The sequence below is a fragment of the Watersipora subatra genome, chromosome 4 (genome assembly GCF_963576615.1).
Source record: "Watersipora subatra chromosome 4, tzWatSuba1.1, whole genome shotgun sequence".
NCBI lineage: Eukaryota > Metazoa > Bryozoa > Gymnolaemata > Cheilostomatida > Watersiporidae > Watersipora > Watersipora subatra.
Window position 1 is genome coordinate 10,697,328 of NC_088711.1, and position 18,112 is coordinate 10,715,439.

At 36.9% G+C, this 18,112-nt stretch overlaps 1 protein-coding gene across 1 annotated transcript; it reads left to right on the plus strand.

The window, feature by feature from the left end:
• The first annotated feature begins 1,710 nt into the window (after positions 1–1,710).
• LOC137393906 (uncharacterized) lies at positions 1,711–17,649 on the plus strand. Its single transcript, XM_068080620.1, has 7 exons — positions 1,711–1,929; positions 2,040–2,126; positions 7,847–7,961; positions 13,724–13,825; positions 14,130–14,231; positions 15,305–15,460; positions 16,683–17,649. The coding sequence occupies exons 1-7, from the start codon at positions 1,711–1,713 to the stop codon at positions 17,420–17,422; spliced, it is 1,521 nt and encodes a 506-aa protein (XP_067936721.1). The 3' UTR covers positions 17,423–17,649.
• Positions 17,650–18,112: the final 463 nt, after the last annotated feature.

Consider the following 18,112-nt stretch of genomic DNA (forward strand, 5'->3'; position numbering starts at 1 on the left):
TTTTTTGTGTGAAAGGAGAGCTGGCTGAAGCCTTTCTATGCTTGTCTGAAAGAACTAGAAAGAGCACCGGCTACCATGGAACCTCAGAAAAGCATTAATAAGAAAAGGGCCAAGACCAAGAGGCAGGAGGTTCAAGCTAAGTTAAGGGCCAAGTTGGAGTTCGCAAAACATAGTGCTGAGGTTATCACAGACCCAGAGATTAGCCAAGAACTTCACGCCTGGCTAAAAAACCTCTAAAGGCAGCTGGAAAGACAGAAGCGCAATTTTTCGGAATAGTCCGCTCAACACACAAGTCCCTCACCAACTCAGCTCGCGAGCTCAAAACAATGAGCCCCTGAAGTCACTGAAGCAGAACTCTCGGCCAGCTCAAATCACTTGGCAGCCAGATCAGTATGGAGAGTGAGCGTGGCTATTAGAATTGGCATTCAACTCGGAAGGGCTCAGCGTAAGAATACAAGGGCTGAAGGAAGGCAGCGGTCTCAGGAGATTAGTGGCCAGGGCAATTTGCTTCTGTACCTTGCTGTGAGCAAGTTCTCTCTCGGAAATGCACCGATATTTACACCACAGCCACAGATACCAATCTACTTTTTAACAAACCCAGCAACCTTGAGTAGGTGAGACAGTGAACTCTCTCACAGATATGTTGAGCCTGTTAAAGTCTATAGAGACAGGGGAGGAGGAATGCTTAGCAAGCTTGCTAGGCTCAGAAAAGGAATCCGCCTCTGTAGGAATCTGTAGGAATCTGCGTCTGTATCCTCATCCAAGGAATAGCTTGGATGAGGTAGTAGGATTTCCAGCAATCGAGAAGGTGGGTGCTCTGGCCAGGCTACCCTTAAAGCAAATCTGTTTCGCATGGAAATGCTCATGTCAAGGCACGTTGGGCTTACACTCTGTATGCGAATGACCAGCTGATACCTGCTCGGGTCATTCTCTTCAAGGAGATGCTGAGCAGCCAGTTGAGTAAACTGCCGGAGACACCCCTCAAGATTCCTGAGCATCTCAACTGGGTAAAAGCGGTGAAGCGAGCCAAGTTCTTTGAGCCAGCTTTGATCTCTTGCTTAACAGAAATCGAGCCTGCTGGGACACCAGCCTTAGCCGAAGCATAGACTCGGAGACTACTAATCCAAATGGCGAAGCTTTCTGGCAAGGCAAAGAAGAAGATCATTTTCACAGAATAATATGTTAGTGGCAACACATGGGTGTGACTGATCAAGGCATTATGTGAGCCTGACACTTGTGGCGTTACAACTAGCTTCCAAAAGAACCAACAGCCCGTCATCCAGCACTTTGATTTCTGTGTGTGCTCCTGCTTTAGCAGAGGCCAACCCTCAGGACCAGGTCAAGTCACATCGGAGAGCACGTGGAGGCCCCAGCTAAGGAAACGTGGTCTACTTGACTAATGAATTCAAGTAGCATCCCTTTCTACAGGCCAGGAGATAACCAACCAACCTCTTATGAACTCATGCACTCTCATCCTAATCTTGGCTGGCTGCCTTCCTAGAAAGCCGGCAGTTAAGTCAGTCAGTGTACACAGGCTGCCCCATGTAGAGAGCGGACTCACCAGAGCCCAAGCCAACTCGGCGATCACAAATTGCTTCTGTATGACTGAGTCAGTGTGGATCACTCGAGCCTTGAGCTGCAAACCTGTCTCCTAAGAAATAGATGTCTAAGAACTGACTTGAGTGTCACCCTATTTGATTGAGGGACCAAATGAAGAAGACTCCAACACTCACAGAGTCCCGCGCCAAGATTTTGACCCATCTTTTAGGAGTGTCAACAGTCGACAAGCTTCTCTATTACAAGCAGGAGGAGAGAACCTGTCAGCTAGTGGAATATGGTTGTCACTGGCAGAAGCTGGCTCTCTGCACTGTTAGTCTGGTATGGGCCTGGAAGCTTACCGGAGATGATCGAGCCTTTTCCGAGTCTGAGGTACAGCGTTTGGAGCGCGACGGCACTGGCTCTGGTCTCAACTATTCTCACCTTTAAGCGTTGAGTGGACAGTCATCAAAGCCTCCACTAAAGGGCGAGTGCAATGGCAGAATGCGGAGATCAGGGCTGGCTGCCTAGCTGACTCTGGGACCAACACTATAGACGGGCCAAATCTCGGCACAGCAGGAAACTTGGACGTAGGTGAGTCCACTCGAACTACTAAAAAGAGCAGACAAAGAGTCTGAGAAGAGCCGACAAAGAAACCGATGGACCCATTCGATCAAAAATCAGAGCCTAACAAAAAGAGCGCACCTATAAAAGGAGACAAAAAGAGTGCAAGAGACAGAGATAGCTGTCTATGTGTCTCTTTTAATTGCTCTGTTGTATGCGCGCACACTGATCACATGTATTTATATATATATTCATGAAATATATATATGTCTCTTGCTTGCACTCGGTGTCAATAAAATTGTGGAGCAGTAAAGGAAACCGGCAGTTTCCTTTACAGTATAATTGAAATGCTACTATAACAGTCTACAAGGCATATATATACTGTGCGCTTAAATTCATTTTGTTTTGGTTCCACACACAGTGTAATTATAGCCATTAAACTTTGAAATTATTTCCCATGTGATATCACGAGACAATTACGTGTACTTGTATATGTACATACAATGATACAGTGTATACATACATGTATGTACATATAATGTACATACACGTTCGTATTTCATTAGGTTGGCAGTATGAATGAAAGTTGTCTCCCCGCAAAAGAAAAGCTATTAGAAAATAGCAGTTAGCGGTTAGACAACTCCTGTCACAAAAGTCGTCTACCTCTTATCCTACGGTTCTGCTAAGATGTTAGTTAGAACCATAGAGTTATCTCCCCCTAGAGTAATAACTACACGAGCGTTTCCGGTGCCAACAAGGAGCGTTTAAGCCACGCCTCTTTTTTGTGCTAGTCAGTCGTAGTGATTGACTAGATCAATAACATCAGCCATGAGAAAGGTTAAACAAGGAGCATGAATTTCCAGTTAAGATAGTAATTAATGCTCATATTAAAAAAATGATGTTTATAGTTTATTACTCTAATATATGCTTATTATTTAAAGCAATTCAATTCCTACCAGGATCAATAAACATATTATGGAAATGTTTACTTTTTCATATCCATTTCCATCAATGATATACAGCCCCCACAGCCCCATACAGCAATGATATACAGCCAATGATATACAGCCCCCTGTATATCATTGTTTCCATAAACATAAATATTTCCATAATTTTAGGGAAATGAATATGGAAATTTTATTTTAGAAATATGGAAATGCTATTGAAATGGAAATAATATGGAAATGTTATTGAAATGGAAATAATATGGAAATGCTATGGAAATGGAAATAATATAGAATTGAAGTAGGGAAATGTTATAGAAATGGAAATGAATTATGGAAATGATATAGAAACACTATGGAAAAGAAGAAGGAAAATGTTATAGAAATAGAAATAATATGGAAATGAATTATAGAAATGTTATGGAAATGGAATTAATACGGAAATGAATTATGGAAATTTTATGAAATGGAAATAATATGGAAATAAATTATGGAAATGTTATGGAAATGGAAATAATATAGAAATGAAGTAAGGAAATGTTATGGAAATAGAATTAATATGGAAATAAATTATGGAAATTTTATGAAATGGAAATAATATGGAAATAAATTATGGAAATGTTTTGGAAATGGAAATAATATAAAAATGAAGTAAGGAAATGTTATGGAAATGGAAATTGTGACATACACGTAATCCCTGATACCTGCATGACTTGCAAAGGCCCTGAATAGATAGTGTTAAGTAAATGAGTTAATACAATCAGTTACTCATAGATAAGATAGATAGTCATACTGGGTTTTTTACATTAGTGTGATGGGAAGCTAGTTGACTGCCATCAACTATGAGCTGTACTACCCGAGTTGCCCGAGTAATAAAAAAGTCTTTGGACAGAAAATTTATTTTTATATAACATTTACCATTCTAACTTTTAAACTTCATATAATGAGAAAATATTTTTAAGCAGTTCAAATGAATTAATAGGAAAAAGAAAACAACCGTAATGGTTTTCAAGCTTTTCAAAAAACTACAACTTTTAAATTTCATATCATGAAAGAAGTGTTTTGTTGAAATAAATTAGGAAAAAAAACTGTAAATGTGTTTAAATGTAAAATAATTAGCAAGTAATGGCTAAATATAATCTGTTTAGCTATGATTACAATAAAAAATTATTTAATAAATAAAGTAATAAAAAAATCTATTTTATTTTTAAATAATTAAAATTTAGTATAATTAAGTATAATTTATTTTTATCTAACATATAACAACATTTGCCACTCTTTCAAGCTTTTTGCTTGCTTACATCAAGCAGCGATGTCCACTAACTAGTGGACATCTTTGCTTCAAGCTAGTCTATGTATTTGATTGATATGTATTGAAATCTAATATTACATGCAAGGACTGTTTGTGGACTGTGGGTCAATGAATCACTCTATCACCATACAATGTCAATACTTTCAGTTGATGGCAGTCGATTAGCTTCCCATCAAACTAATGTAATACAACCCCAGTATGACTATCTATCTTATCTATGAGTAACCAATGATATACAGCCCCCCCATGTGTGGGGGCTGTATATCATTGGAGTAACTGATTGCATTAACTCACTTACTTAACACTATCTATTCAGTGCCTTTGCAAGGCATGTAGGTATTGAATTGCTTTAAATAATAAGCATATATTGGAGTAATAAACTATAATCATCATTTCTTTAATATGAGCAATAATTACTATCTTAACTGTGGAAATTCATGATCATTCTCATGGCTGATGTTATTGTTCTGTCAATTACTACGATTGACTAGCACAAAAAAGGGGCGTGGCCTAAACGCTCCTTGTTGGCACCGGAAACGTTCGTGTTGTTGAATGCACAGTTATCACTCTAGGGGGGAGATTACTCTATGGTTAGAACCACGATATGCACCGTAGAACTTTCTATTACCGGTACATAAAACTTGTTTTGTAAAACATCGAGGCTACAACTCCAGCGATTCAAATACACGCTTTTTTCAAACTGTTTTAGTCAGTATGGAAGAAAACTCGTTAAAACTTAACCCATTATAAAATGCATATAACTTCTGAGAAATGTAAAATTATAACTACTATTAATTACTGTTACTTTTTAATTTAGTTTATAAAATCACTGTTTTTTATGGTTTGCCACCGTTAGAGTTTACTAATTGTTGGTCATTTCCATCCAGGCCTGCCAACCCAAGAGTGGGACAATGCTTGAGATTTGGTTTTGGGGCAATTGATGTATTAATGATAGTATATATAAAATTGTGGAAATTGGGGCAAAAATCTCACGCATTTCTCACGCATTTTCCTTTTTTCTTTGGGGTGATTGCGTGAGTCTCACGCCCAATGCGTGAGAGTTGGCAGGTATGTTTCCATAATCCGATGGTACGAAACAGAACCGTCTGTTGATATAATATACATTTGTTTATAGGGCCTACATTAGCTTGGCTCGATTCTGCTGCTTTGAATGTGATAGTTAGTACAAGAAATATACCAAACAAAATATCTACTGTGAAGCCTAAAACTGATTAATGAAGCCTATCACGCATTCCTTGCTTGTCAACAACTGAGAAAGTTATATGATTGAAAACAAATGTTTTTGCTGAGTAATAGCAACGTTTTTTATTTTTACTCTGCTAGAGTATACTTAATATTAATTACTATCAGTAGGGGAAACCTTCTTTGTGTTGTAGTAATTGATTTCAACTCTGGATTAAAACACCAAATACAATTTTTACTATATAGCGGCATAAAGTGATGAGTCATTTGTTATATACGCTAAGAAATCTGTTATCACAACAGCATTTTTCCTAAGACCGTTTGTAAACTCAAATCTACACTTGGATTGCGAAGATCAATCACAAATTGTTTTTCAACTATGTATCACAAGTTAGCCGCATTTAGGTACAATACTGATTACAAGCTGGCTAAGGATTTACATTAGCAAAGAACAAAACATTTTCTATTTTATTGCCACAAAAAAAGGAGGCAGATCGATTATACTTGACAATACTTATACTAGATGTTGTAGTACTTGAACAATTTAATAAGCGAGTGCACGCCTCATTCCTGCTTACAGTGTGCTAATCAGGGATATACCACAGGGGTAACGGTATCTTTTTGTTAGGGATCTAGTTGTTAGTGGGAGTTTCTCATTAGCAGTTTACTGAGACTATGAATGGCGCCAGTGTGTTAATTCAGTAGTATATGATTGTCGACAAAACAAAAGCACAAAACTATTAAGTATACTGCTAATAGTGGTGAACTTTGAATGTATGCAAATTCTTGAATTATAGGCTGATGCTCACAATTTTCAGTCAACTTCTTTACCAATCATTTTTTGTATTTTTACACAAATTGACTACATTATTTCACCGACGTTTAAGTTTGGATGGCTACCTATAGATAGGGCCAAGAGTTTATAACATACCTACTATTGTGGACAACTGGTTTCTGTTTAAAAAAGATGCTAAGAAATTGACAACATCAGGTCAATAATTTGACAACAGGATTACCATAGATGAAAAGATAAAAGTTGAGAAGAACTGTTTTTTTGCGATCATATAATAAAGAGCAAAAAATGTACTAATAACATTGTATTGACCCCACAAAGTGCTCTCGATTGGTAGTGAATTTTTATTAACTATTGAACAAGTCTTTAAAAAAAGTTAAAACAACATTTTAGAAGAACTTTCATCTTGAAACCCTTATTTATAGACAGCACAATTGTATAGCCATGATAAGGCTTGTATTATGGTTGTGATTTTTGTGTGTTTTACAAAATTTTAAGCTGGATATAATTCAAAGCGAAACGCATTATTGCATAGGGAGGTGGTCAAAAGTTGGTTTAAACAATCACTGTAACATATATGCTATCAATTTTATGTTTCCAAATTACATGCGCAGTCAACTCCAACATATGAAATTAATTTGTTCCAACCTGTGTGTCATATACATGTAAACACTAACATATTTTGGAGCTTAATCGTTTTAGAGCTCGAAAATTTATAAACTTGTCAATAGATACTGCAAGTAATCTAAGTCATGAAAACAATTTCGTTATAACTGTGTCAAAAATTAAATGTATCAAATTAAACTCTATGTGTGAAATTTAAGTAATAATTTGTAAAAAGAGGTTTTTGTTGTTAATTTAGCTTAGGGACATGCAAATGGAAGTATAAGGTTTGTGGTTCATAGGTTTGAAGATAGAGATGATAAAAGAAATACCCACAACAACACACTCTTAATTCAGATTTGATAAAGTGTAAACTAACTTTCTATATACATATCTTACTTTGTACTTTTTTATGTCTTATCTTCCATTGTTATCAGTTTCTTTACTTTTGTTCACGCAACTGTGTTTCAAGAGCCTCCAAACATTGGGAGCTGGAAATTACTTCTGACAAACCTTTATATGCTTGTTCAAATTTTGTATCATATATTTGAAAATTTGTACATTTAGGTGATTGTAACTATAAAACCTATCAATATTTGATGCAAAAGCCTTGACAAGCAATAAGTTTGCATAATTATGTTTATATCAACTATGAACTGGTTATACAAACAGCTGACAGATGCATGTATAGAATCATGAATAGAATGATACACTGAAAAGTACAGGTAATCCAAAAGTGTCTACAATATGCATAGACCAATATTTCTCTCTCAAGGTTGCCATTCTAGTGCTACAATAACAAATTTTTCACTTCAACAAGCTATATGCATTAATTTGTACATTGACACAGCATTTTATCTTATAATAGCAAGGAAAGCATTCACATTTTAGAATGTCTACATCTTCATAGCCATGGAGTACACTTGCAGTAGCTCCAGCAGCGAAAGTGACAGCGAGGAGACCCTTCAGCTGGCATCTATTCGTGATTGTGATCTTTTTAACACAGGTTTGCATTTAGATCACTTGTACTGACATTTGAATGCATCCATAGAACGGTTGTCGACATTTGCCTTACACTATTAGCCTCTATTTGTCAAACGAAGGTGACAACATTTCATAGAGTTTTAAATCAGTCTTCACCTTAGATTTGAATTCTGTCATACCCTTATGAAAGCAGTGACGTCAATGTACTAAGCTGTTTGTTAGCTTTTTGCAAATTGGCTACAGTGGAAAATCTACTTACGAAAGACTTTACTCATGAAAGTTTCAAGTTACGAAACCTTTTTTGGTCGACAATTTGTTTAGACTTACATAAGATTTTTTTTAGATATGAAAGGCCTTTTGTATTTTGGCCCATTTGTTTATTTTGTATTTTGGATTGTTTGCTTCCAGTGGGTACGATGTACAAGACGCCTGACTCAGTTTCATTTGTTGGCAGTAAATGACTAGTGTTTAGTTTTCCTTTGTCGTATAGTTTGGAGTTACCATATGTCACAAGGGGTAGGACAACTTTAGTTTCTAGCAATTCAAGTTCTGCATTTTTGTGTGAGCCGAATTCGTGGTGATGTAAATAATCTTTTCACTTACGTTGTTAAATCACTTGTTCGGAGCAAAACAAAACTGAAATAAGACTTCTCTGACTCCTCCCACACTTCGCTGTCTTCGCTTAGCTTCGTTTAGTCGACCAACACCAAAAGTAAACAAACATACTGTTTTTAATTTTGTTTGTTATTTCTCTGTTCTTTTTTCTATTTGTATTTTTTTCATTATAGCAATTTTAACATGTATTTATAATTTATATGAATATCATATTTTAGTTGAGTGGATTAGCGCATTTATATGGTAAAACGCTTTCTTACTAACAAAATTTTCTGCTTTCAAAATAGCTTCCGGAACGAATTACTTTCGTAAGAAGAGGTTTCACTGTATTTATATAGTCAACTGTTTTCAATTCTACTCATCTTCATGCACTGGTGTTGACCTGTTTAAACATGATAGAATTACACTTACTCTCATACTTACCTACAATAATGTACATGTGTATCTCATGTGCTGCACTCTGCGCTTGTCAATTCTCCTAATGAACAAGTAGGGCATGGTAAATCCTGATTATATTAAAATTACTACTTATATTGCAGCCAGGAGCGGCTCACCTCACCTGAACGAAATAAGGCCAACTAGACAGGATACAGGTAGCCTTGTAATTTGCTATTTATTTATTGTTTGCTCCTGTAATCTTGGCAGTTCTCTGTATTAACTGTTCTCCAAGTTGTTATCTAATTCACCATATATCCTCACATATACGCTGTTATCGCGTTTAAACTGATCGTAGAAAAACTGCCCTAAAACAGTGAATTTATAAAAATTCATAAATAAGCCGACCTACAGATTGCAACACGCCGTACGCAGCCTGTCTTGACAAACTGTTGTTTTTGCGGAGTTGTCCCCCCGGCGAACGGGGGCGAGCAAAACAACAGCTCGTCACAAGACGCACTGCACCTGATGCATCAGCTGCATTGAAAGGGAGTTGTTCTCTTCCGTCTATGTGGCTTGGCTGCGATGTTATGTCGGTCGCTCCATTGGTAATCATAACAGGTTTCGCGCAAAAATTTATGTAGAAAAAAATAAGAAAACAGTGTGTCAAGACAGGCTACGTACGCACCCGCCACAGCAAAATGCAGCAAAAAATAATTAATACAAATTATAATCTTTATTGGTGTTTTATTATAATTAATAGCGGTGGTAAAGTTTTCAAACTGTACTAGCAGTGCTATTAATTCAAATGAACTGCGTGTAAAGTTCCATTTGACAAGTGTAAACATGTAAGTGATCACTTGTACGACCAATCAATTACAAACTGTTATTGCTGTCATAGCGTACTTTTATTAAGCAAAATGCTGCTTCGTGTATGCACACTCTAATAAGGAGAACAAAAGCTGTACAGCTGCTTTCCTAGCCTTTTTTCAAGGAAACTTCACTTGCAGCTTTTCTTCAAATGTAAGCCCTCAGTACAGTATAAAAGAAATTGTAAGTAACAGGCTACCGGCCTCATGATTAGCATGGCTCGAGTTGTAGTTGTTGGAATCAAGTTAGCATAATGTCATTTCATTTGAGTGCGATCAGATTTGTGCGTGTACAAACTGACCTCCTTGTTGGGAACTTTTTTTGGAGCTTTAAACTCAGCTTATATGCGAGGATATGTGGTATGTCTTTTTTTGTGCTCATACTTTTTTGGTTCTAGTGTGACAAAAAAAAAGTTCTTGCCAAATGTTATTTATACTAGAGGGCATAAGTTCAGCTTAGCATTGTGTTACTTTAGGCCATAGTCACACACATAAGTTCCGTACCTATATATAGATTAGCCGAATTCCTGATGTTGCATGAGTATTAAAAAACAGCTTATAAACAGTGGCAGGCGATGTAGTTGCCATTAGGCTAATTTGAGTAAGCTAGTATTCGTATTGCTAAACTTACTAATAAGTGCTGTGAGAGCAAACTTTAGTGTTGTTGCATGTAACGCAGAGTCGGTCTGTGTATTTTAAACCAGATAGTGACTCATATCGCGCAATGTATCCGTTGCATATCGTGTAGCCTAATGGGTTAGTTTCTCTCCTTGTGAACAGAAGGTTCCTAGATCAAATCTTGTGCGATACCGATTTTCATCAGTAGATTTTTTCGCTATGGCCGAACAGACAGAACAATGACAAGCTTTGAGATTTACATATAAAGATTACCCTCTATAATGATAACAGTGTGTTATTCCCTTATACGTAATACTACTATTGTGAAAGGTGGTTACCACTGATTGATTAGCAGATGCTGATCGTGCGTTTAGCCTTTAGACCCTCTTTTGATTTTCAGAGATTTAACATGGTTACAGCTTTAGCAACGTGTTTAACCCTTTCAGGCCCAATTAAATATCTCTATGACGCATCCAAGCCCAGTTAATTAATTGGCTGCTCACAAGTGATAGACTCAATGCTACTGAATTGCCCATATCTCCTTTTCTAGTAATTTTATATGAATTCTGTATTTATTTTCAAGAAGAAGATATCTAAAGTTACATTTCTATATTATAATAATGTAGCTATGTACAAGCGAAGAAACTTTTTATGAGCAAAATAAAAAAAATTGCTTCAAATCATTAATGATTCAAAAAAGTACTAGCTACTATAAACGCACAAAAAACCAACACAACTTGGCAAGCTATAAATTTCGGTTGTTGGCACACCTATTAGGATGAGCAGTGACATAAAATTACCAATATTTATGCACTACAAGATGAGATAATTGCGATTACATAAAGCATGGTTGGTCAACTTCTGATTGTATTCAGCTGCTACTGAGTAATTATTATTGTTAACATGCCCAGTTTTAGCAGATTAGCAGTACTTTTGGAATATTGCAACAGAATTACGATATTGCAAACGACGTGCACAAATTACTTAAAAATTTGATTTCAATTAAGTTGGTGTTTGGCCCAGAGGATAATAACTTTTTCCAGGAAATTTCGGGATTAGGTCTGGAAGGGTTCATATAAAATGGCGAATGCAACGTAGCTGTTTTTAAACTGAGTCCTGTTGGGAGAGTTTGAAAAGAAGATGTTAGTACTCGGTCTACAATGTAAACTACGGATGTTTGTGGTATCAGTGTCAAGGATACATTGTTTCAGGAGGGGTAAACAGAAACTAGTAGCAGAGTGTGAATGTATTCCTAGCACAGTCAAACATGTACCTATGATTGCTTCAACTTAAAGGTTGACTTGCAACAAAATTCACATTACAGTTATTTGGTATCATAAGATTCACCATGTCTTACTCTGTTGTGTTGTAAGTGCCAAATATGTGGAAATATGATTACAAGCTCTTAAAAGCTCAAAAACGAACAGTTAATTGCAGCCACGCGAGACTGCCGTAGTTTTGATTCTCTTTCCAAAACGACTCAAATGTGACGCATTTGTGAGAGATGGTTTCTGTTTACACTTTCATGTAACCTTATTCGTCGAAATATTTTCACAAATATACTTCACGAATTCAGTAAAACCATGTCTATTGATTTTACGTGTCTGTTTTATCGTCATTGTAATGCTGTCACTTTTAGGAGTAATATCTTATAACTTACCGTAAAAATTCATTTAACTTTTTAACCCTACCTCGAAGTAGTACATATCATTGTCTGATAATCATGATGAGCCTGTTGGTCACCTGTGATAATCGAAAAGTGCTGCAAAAGTTATTTGCGAAGTATTGGGTCACATGATCAAATTACGATTTGCCGATTAGACCAGGCCGAAACAAAACTAAAGTAGCGAGCATCTATATTTGATACGGGGTCTTCGATAAAACCCGAAGTGTTTGTCATAAACTAGTACTACGATAAGTTTTATATTGAGCTTTGTATTGGCCTTTCAATTCACGTGAGAACGTACGTGACAAGACGATAACCAAATTTTGTGGCTACGTCATTGAAATAAAGAGATTCCAATCTATGGCGGCTTTTCGTTTTTGAGCTTTTAAGAGCTTGTAATCGCATTTCCACATATTTGACACTTACAATACAACAGAGTAAGACATGGTGAATCTTTTGATACCATATAACTGTAATGTGAATTTTGTTGCAAGTCAACCTTTAACAATATTTCAGCATTTAATGTAAAACAGGCGTCTCAGGTTTATAAGTGAAATTAAAGCTAATGAAGGTGAAAACTAGTGCTGTAGAGCTGGCTGACTTAATTACATTATTTGTTTTTGGCCTTCATGCTGTTTTTTCATCTTTAGTTTTAATTAAAATATCCAGCTTATTTTTAATGTATAAATAAACTGGTAATAAAAATTCTTTATTGATTATTAACTTTATTAATTTAGTTTTTTACATATAACATACCTGTTGGTGTCTAACTTTTTACATTGTTTTATGTAATGCGTGTTTTTAGAAGATGCATAATTGCCTGTACTATATATTAATAGAGGTTTGATCTGTGAAGCGAATTAACCAAAATACATTGTATTCTTATAAAAATATTTGTTTCCGAAATATGGCTGTTTCAATACACAAAGGAAATTTTAGAACAAGTTAGCTTTGTTTCCAGAGGTTTGACTGCATCTTTCAATATTGCTTCCCGTAGATGTGACAATGTTTACAGAATGTATTCACAAATTTCGCCATTTGACACTTCCTGATGAGAAGTAACTGTACTAAACTCAAAGTGGTGTACATGTACTATTTAGGAATTTGTGCGCTCGTGTTATGTGAGGTAGCAACTCCCAATTGAGCTATGTGTAAGGGAACCAGTCGTCACCAAAGCTGCATGCAGATCAAGCTGTGTCGCCAGTTTAGGTCTGAGTCTATTAACAACTTTATACAGTGGTAGGCTGGGAATGGTATCAAACAGTCATAGTCTATGGGTGGCTTTGCACACCCCAGTTTACAAAGTTGTTTCGCACAACCTTAGTGTATGGATGGTCTTGTACAGTGTGTTCTGTGTGAGGATTTCTCACAAGCAGATGTAGTTTGCTTAAAAAGTTATAAATTATATATTTTATGTAATTGTTATAGAAATAGTCATAAAGTTCTACTTCTTGACAAACTCAGTTTATACCACAACTTCTTTATTCATTCTGGAATATTCCTAGCATAGACTTACCCTAGCATTGTTGAATACTACATGGCCTTTATGTTGGTCGTGTTCCTATCTGATGCTAGTGTGTAAGCCATAACTGGAAGTTATTTGGGGAAACTTAAAATGCCTATGTAAAGTTAATTACTCAGAGAGAGTCTACTCTAAGAAAATACATGTTTCTTGTATTACAGGTAATCAATCTACTGAAAGTGCTGACAGAGAGGTGACCAGAATTCGTAAGAGAGAACGCCGTAAGTTTTGGTTTATTTCTAAAACTCACTTGAATGCGTCGTTGTACTTGTCAACTTGAAGTGTTGAATGTTTGCACATACGGGCAGAGACGATGGCTTATGGACTATTACCTATGAGGTGGTGTAGCTATTGTGTACAAGTCTGACATAGTCTCATTCTAAGGTTTTTGTTAGGTGTTGATTCAGAAGTACTGCCTAGTAGCTGTCAAGAAACTTTTCATAGACCAAGCTGTCATGAATGGGTGTTTTGTCTCGTAAATTCTTCACTAGTTTGTGTATTGGTGAGTATTTTGGGTGTCTCTAGGCAGGACAGCTGTGGAGGCAGCGAAGAGACTAAAAAGGAGCCATGATGAAGACTCGGGAGATGATCATGAAGGGGAGAATGAATTAGATGCTGACTTCTTTGGTAAGGCACTATTTTAACTCCTTCGATGTGGACAGCTGTTCAAACATCTTGTTTAAGCATCTAGTAGCGACTGGGTCTGAGGTCTAGCAACAGTTACAATGAAAGTAGAAATCTTTACTATAATAAGGGCCGTGTCAATCCGAAGTCAATGCTAACAGCGTTAGAAAAAATTGCCATGCACGAGAATTGAATTCGAACAGTTGTCTTACAGACCAGTGCGCCAACCACTACCCTACTCGGCCACCTTACTATGCACCTGCTGATTACTCATGACGATCTCTCATGGTGCCCGAGATTGCCAAATGTACTATTTGTTATAGTATAGCACTGGTAGAGCGGTGCAATATCTCACATAGCCTATACCTCCTTATACATGAATTCCACTGAACATATAACATTTATGTTAAGTTTTTGCATCATATTACATAATAAATTCCATATGATGTCAAGTCAGTGCGAGTTCTCAAATTCTATTTGAATAATGAGAGTTTTATAGTTAGCCTCACAAATATCGTTTTCTCTCTTACCGAACTTGGGTGAGAACACCATGTATAGGGGTGTGAGGAAGTATCTTTTACATGTACTATGTATATATTTTTGCATTGTAATATCAGTATCGTGTATTTTTTATTAATTTATATATGCATACTGATGCATTGAAAAACTCTGTGTGGTGCCTAAAATTTTATGACCCTTTTTTACACCCACTTCTGTCCTTTTTTATTTGAAGGACATTAATAGAAGGAAAACAGAAAATACTACAAATCACAAAGATTAGTGAATATTTTTTTACCTTCAAGGTTGGTTGTTTGTTTAGTCGGTTTGTAATAAGTGTGATATGATTGCGTTTATCGGTGATAATTCTGTAAGCAATTATATAATTTATTTACAATGCGAATAGTTATTAAGAATACCAACTGCAGAAGTACACATGGTGGATGATGTATTGTTGCTTTACAAGATGTGAAAACTTTATATAATTCTCTTTAAAACACCATCTTTTGATGACATATATCCATACACGCTTTTTGTAGCAGCAAACAATGTTACACTTATTACTACTTGTTCTACAGATCCTACAGAGGAAGTATGGAGTCCACCCACTACAAATAGGAGGAAGAAAGGTTTTCATAGCTGTGAGGTGATAATTAAGAACCAACCTCGGGTGGTGCTGACCTGTGTACTTGCCAGACTTGAAAAGTTCTCCTCTCTTCCTGCAGTCCATAAAGGTTGGATATTAGTGCTTTCTATTTACCGTACTTTTTGGACTATTAGCCGCTACTTTTTTCTGATGATTTGAGCCATGCGGCTCATATAAGGGTGCGGCTAGTCTGTGGCTTTTTCTTTCACCGCTAGGGCGCATTAACAGGAATCTCTGGTTAGTGCACCCCTAGCGGTGAAAGAAAATACGAAACAATGCCTAATGGTACTGTTCCGTTAGCCACTAGGTTAAAAAGCGTCGATTAATACGAAACTGTGCTGTTAGGCACTGTTCCGTTTTAAACAGGAAAGTTGTTGCCGTGTTAAAAAGCACCGTCCTGAGTTCTGCGGCCTATACAAAGGTGTGGCCTATGTATTGTTTTATTGTCATTTTTTTTGGAAAATTTAGCAGATGCGGCTTATATAGGGGTGCGGTTTATAGTCCGTAAAGTACGGTATGTTCTGTATCAGTGGTTCTCGAGGGAACAGCCGTGGTTCAGTGGTTAGTACGCTGGCATACAATCAGTAGGTCACTGGTTCGAATCACAGAAGGACCATTGGTGATGTTAGAAAGGGCATCCAGCCACAATTGCTCCTGTCGCAAATCTGATGAGCAAATGGTTACAGTATATTCTGTACCAGGATATCCCATTTGTGGTGGTGACCCATAAATGAGAAAAGTCGATTAGCCAAAGATCAGTGATTTTTACTGGTAGCCTTGTTATTATGAGGAGTTAGTTTGGGCAGTGTGACCTATTTTGTTTTCGTTTTCCTGCGCCCCACAGTTGTTCTATGGTTACCTTCAATCGGCTAGTCAAAGTAGATGCATCTTTCAATCATGATGAATATTTTTAGTTTGTGTTTGGAATGACCCTTTTAATGACGAGCAGGGTTCACTAGCATATGTCGTACTAGCATATGTCGTACTAGCATATGTCGGTTCAGGTTGGACTATGGTGGAGTGATTCAAGGGAGCCGATTCTCACATATTTTGCTGAACTCTCTAGATTTCATCTAATCTTCTTCAACTCCTGAATATTATCTACACGGTGATCTGTTTGAATCTTCAAAGAGTTTTATATTATATGTAATAGTCTCTTAAATTTACTCCTTACTAATCAATACAGGTAGTGGATGTACATACAACACATCAGAAGTTGTCTACTCTCGAACATAAAAAAGACAATTCCAGCTTGTTCTGTGGTGTTGTACTTACATTGCATGTTTAGTATCCCTTCTTTTTAATTTTAGCTCCTCAAGATTTGCGCTCCCCTGTTTCCTCTATTTCATCTCCAAAAATTCCAACTCCGAAAATTCCACTACAAGCAATCAAACCGATTAAACAACAAGTCAGTGGTTTATTTCCCTGCCCAGAATGTAATGCAAAGATGAACAGGAAGACTGATCTGGAACGACACCTTGTTTTTCATGAGAAAAAGGAAAAGTATCAGTGTGTTAACTGTACATTTTCATCACCTCATAACTGGCAGCTCGTCAATCACCTCTATTATGATCACAGCCGGTCGGCAGAGGACAAAGGTCAGACAAGCGTAAAAGACAGACAACTCACTAAAGATGGTAGGCATGTTTGCGATATGTGTGAATTTTCTATAGACTCGGAAGGTGCCCTAAAGCGTCACCTTTATCATCACACGGAGAAAAAGCAAGTCAAATGTCTTCACTGTTCTTACTCGGCCCAGTCCAGTTGGTTAGTAGCCGAACATATAAACACTGGTCATGCGTCCCTCTCTGCTGATCAGAAAAATGCTGCACTCTCCGTTTACAATTCACCATTACTGAGCCAGCGCTCATCTGATCAAAAGGCTAGCCATCAGTCGCCCTCCAACATCGACTCTTCTCTATTAGATGAGCGGCTAAAAGAGCAACAGGCAGAAATAGACAGGATGAAAATACGATTGGAGGAACAGGCTGCAGAACTAAGTCGACAGAGGCGCAGCCTCGTTGCCTCAACTCATAGAGAGTATAATTAGCGATGTCTGCTGGCAAACTTACAGTCATATCATTAGCATACAATACGGCTTTATTTTGCTTTACCGACATCGATATATTTTTACAGCAACTTAAAAATATGTATTTGTCAATATCAGGACAAAGCAAAATTGATACAATTCTGCTGGCTCACAACAAGCAAATATCATTCTAGCATTGCAAGGGGTTGCATACTACCACTGCTGCTGACGATGAAATGCATCATATACTGTGCTTATGAGGTCTGATTTGGCCCCCATAAGTTTTATGAAATAGCGTTATTAAAGTCACAAAGATGACAGTGACTAACATGGATGTACATGTATAACATATGGTGCTCTCAACTCAACCGAATAGATTCCAACTGTATATCATCTTGTCTTATCTAAGAAATTCTTGCTGTAGAATTGAGAAACTAGAGACAAAACCAATAGTCGTCGACATGCTTCAGTGAGTGAAGGCACTAACATGGAAATTGCTTGGGATTTGGTTGCGATGGTTAATTCTGTGTTATGATTGTATGTAGATGTCTGTGATACATATATTCAAATCTAACAGATGACTCATAATCGGATAACAAATGTGGCAATACATAGTTTAAACAAAACAGTTTTACATATTCTGTACATAATTATAGTACTTTCTTCAATATTTTGAATAAAATATCATATATTTGTGCAACCTGTTACGCT

What these genes read in the sequence shown, in the direction of transcription:
- LOC137393906 (XM_068080620.1), top strand. Translation starts at nt 1,711, where the DNA reads ATGAAGAAGACTCCAACACTCACAGAGTCCCGCGCCAAGATTTTGACC. An exon ending in GAGCCTTTTCCGAGTCTGAG is followed by an intron (nt 1,930 to 2,039) that starts GTACAGCGTTTG and finishes GTGCAATGGCAG; the next exon opens with AATGCGGAGATCAGGGCTGG. An exon ending in ATTAGATGCTGACTTCTTTG is followed by an intron (nt 14,232 to 15,304) that starts GTAAGGCACTAT and finishes CTTGTTCTACAG; the next exon opens with ATCCTACAGAGGAAGTATGG.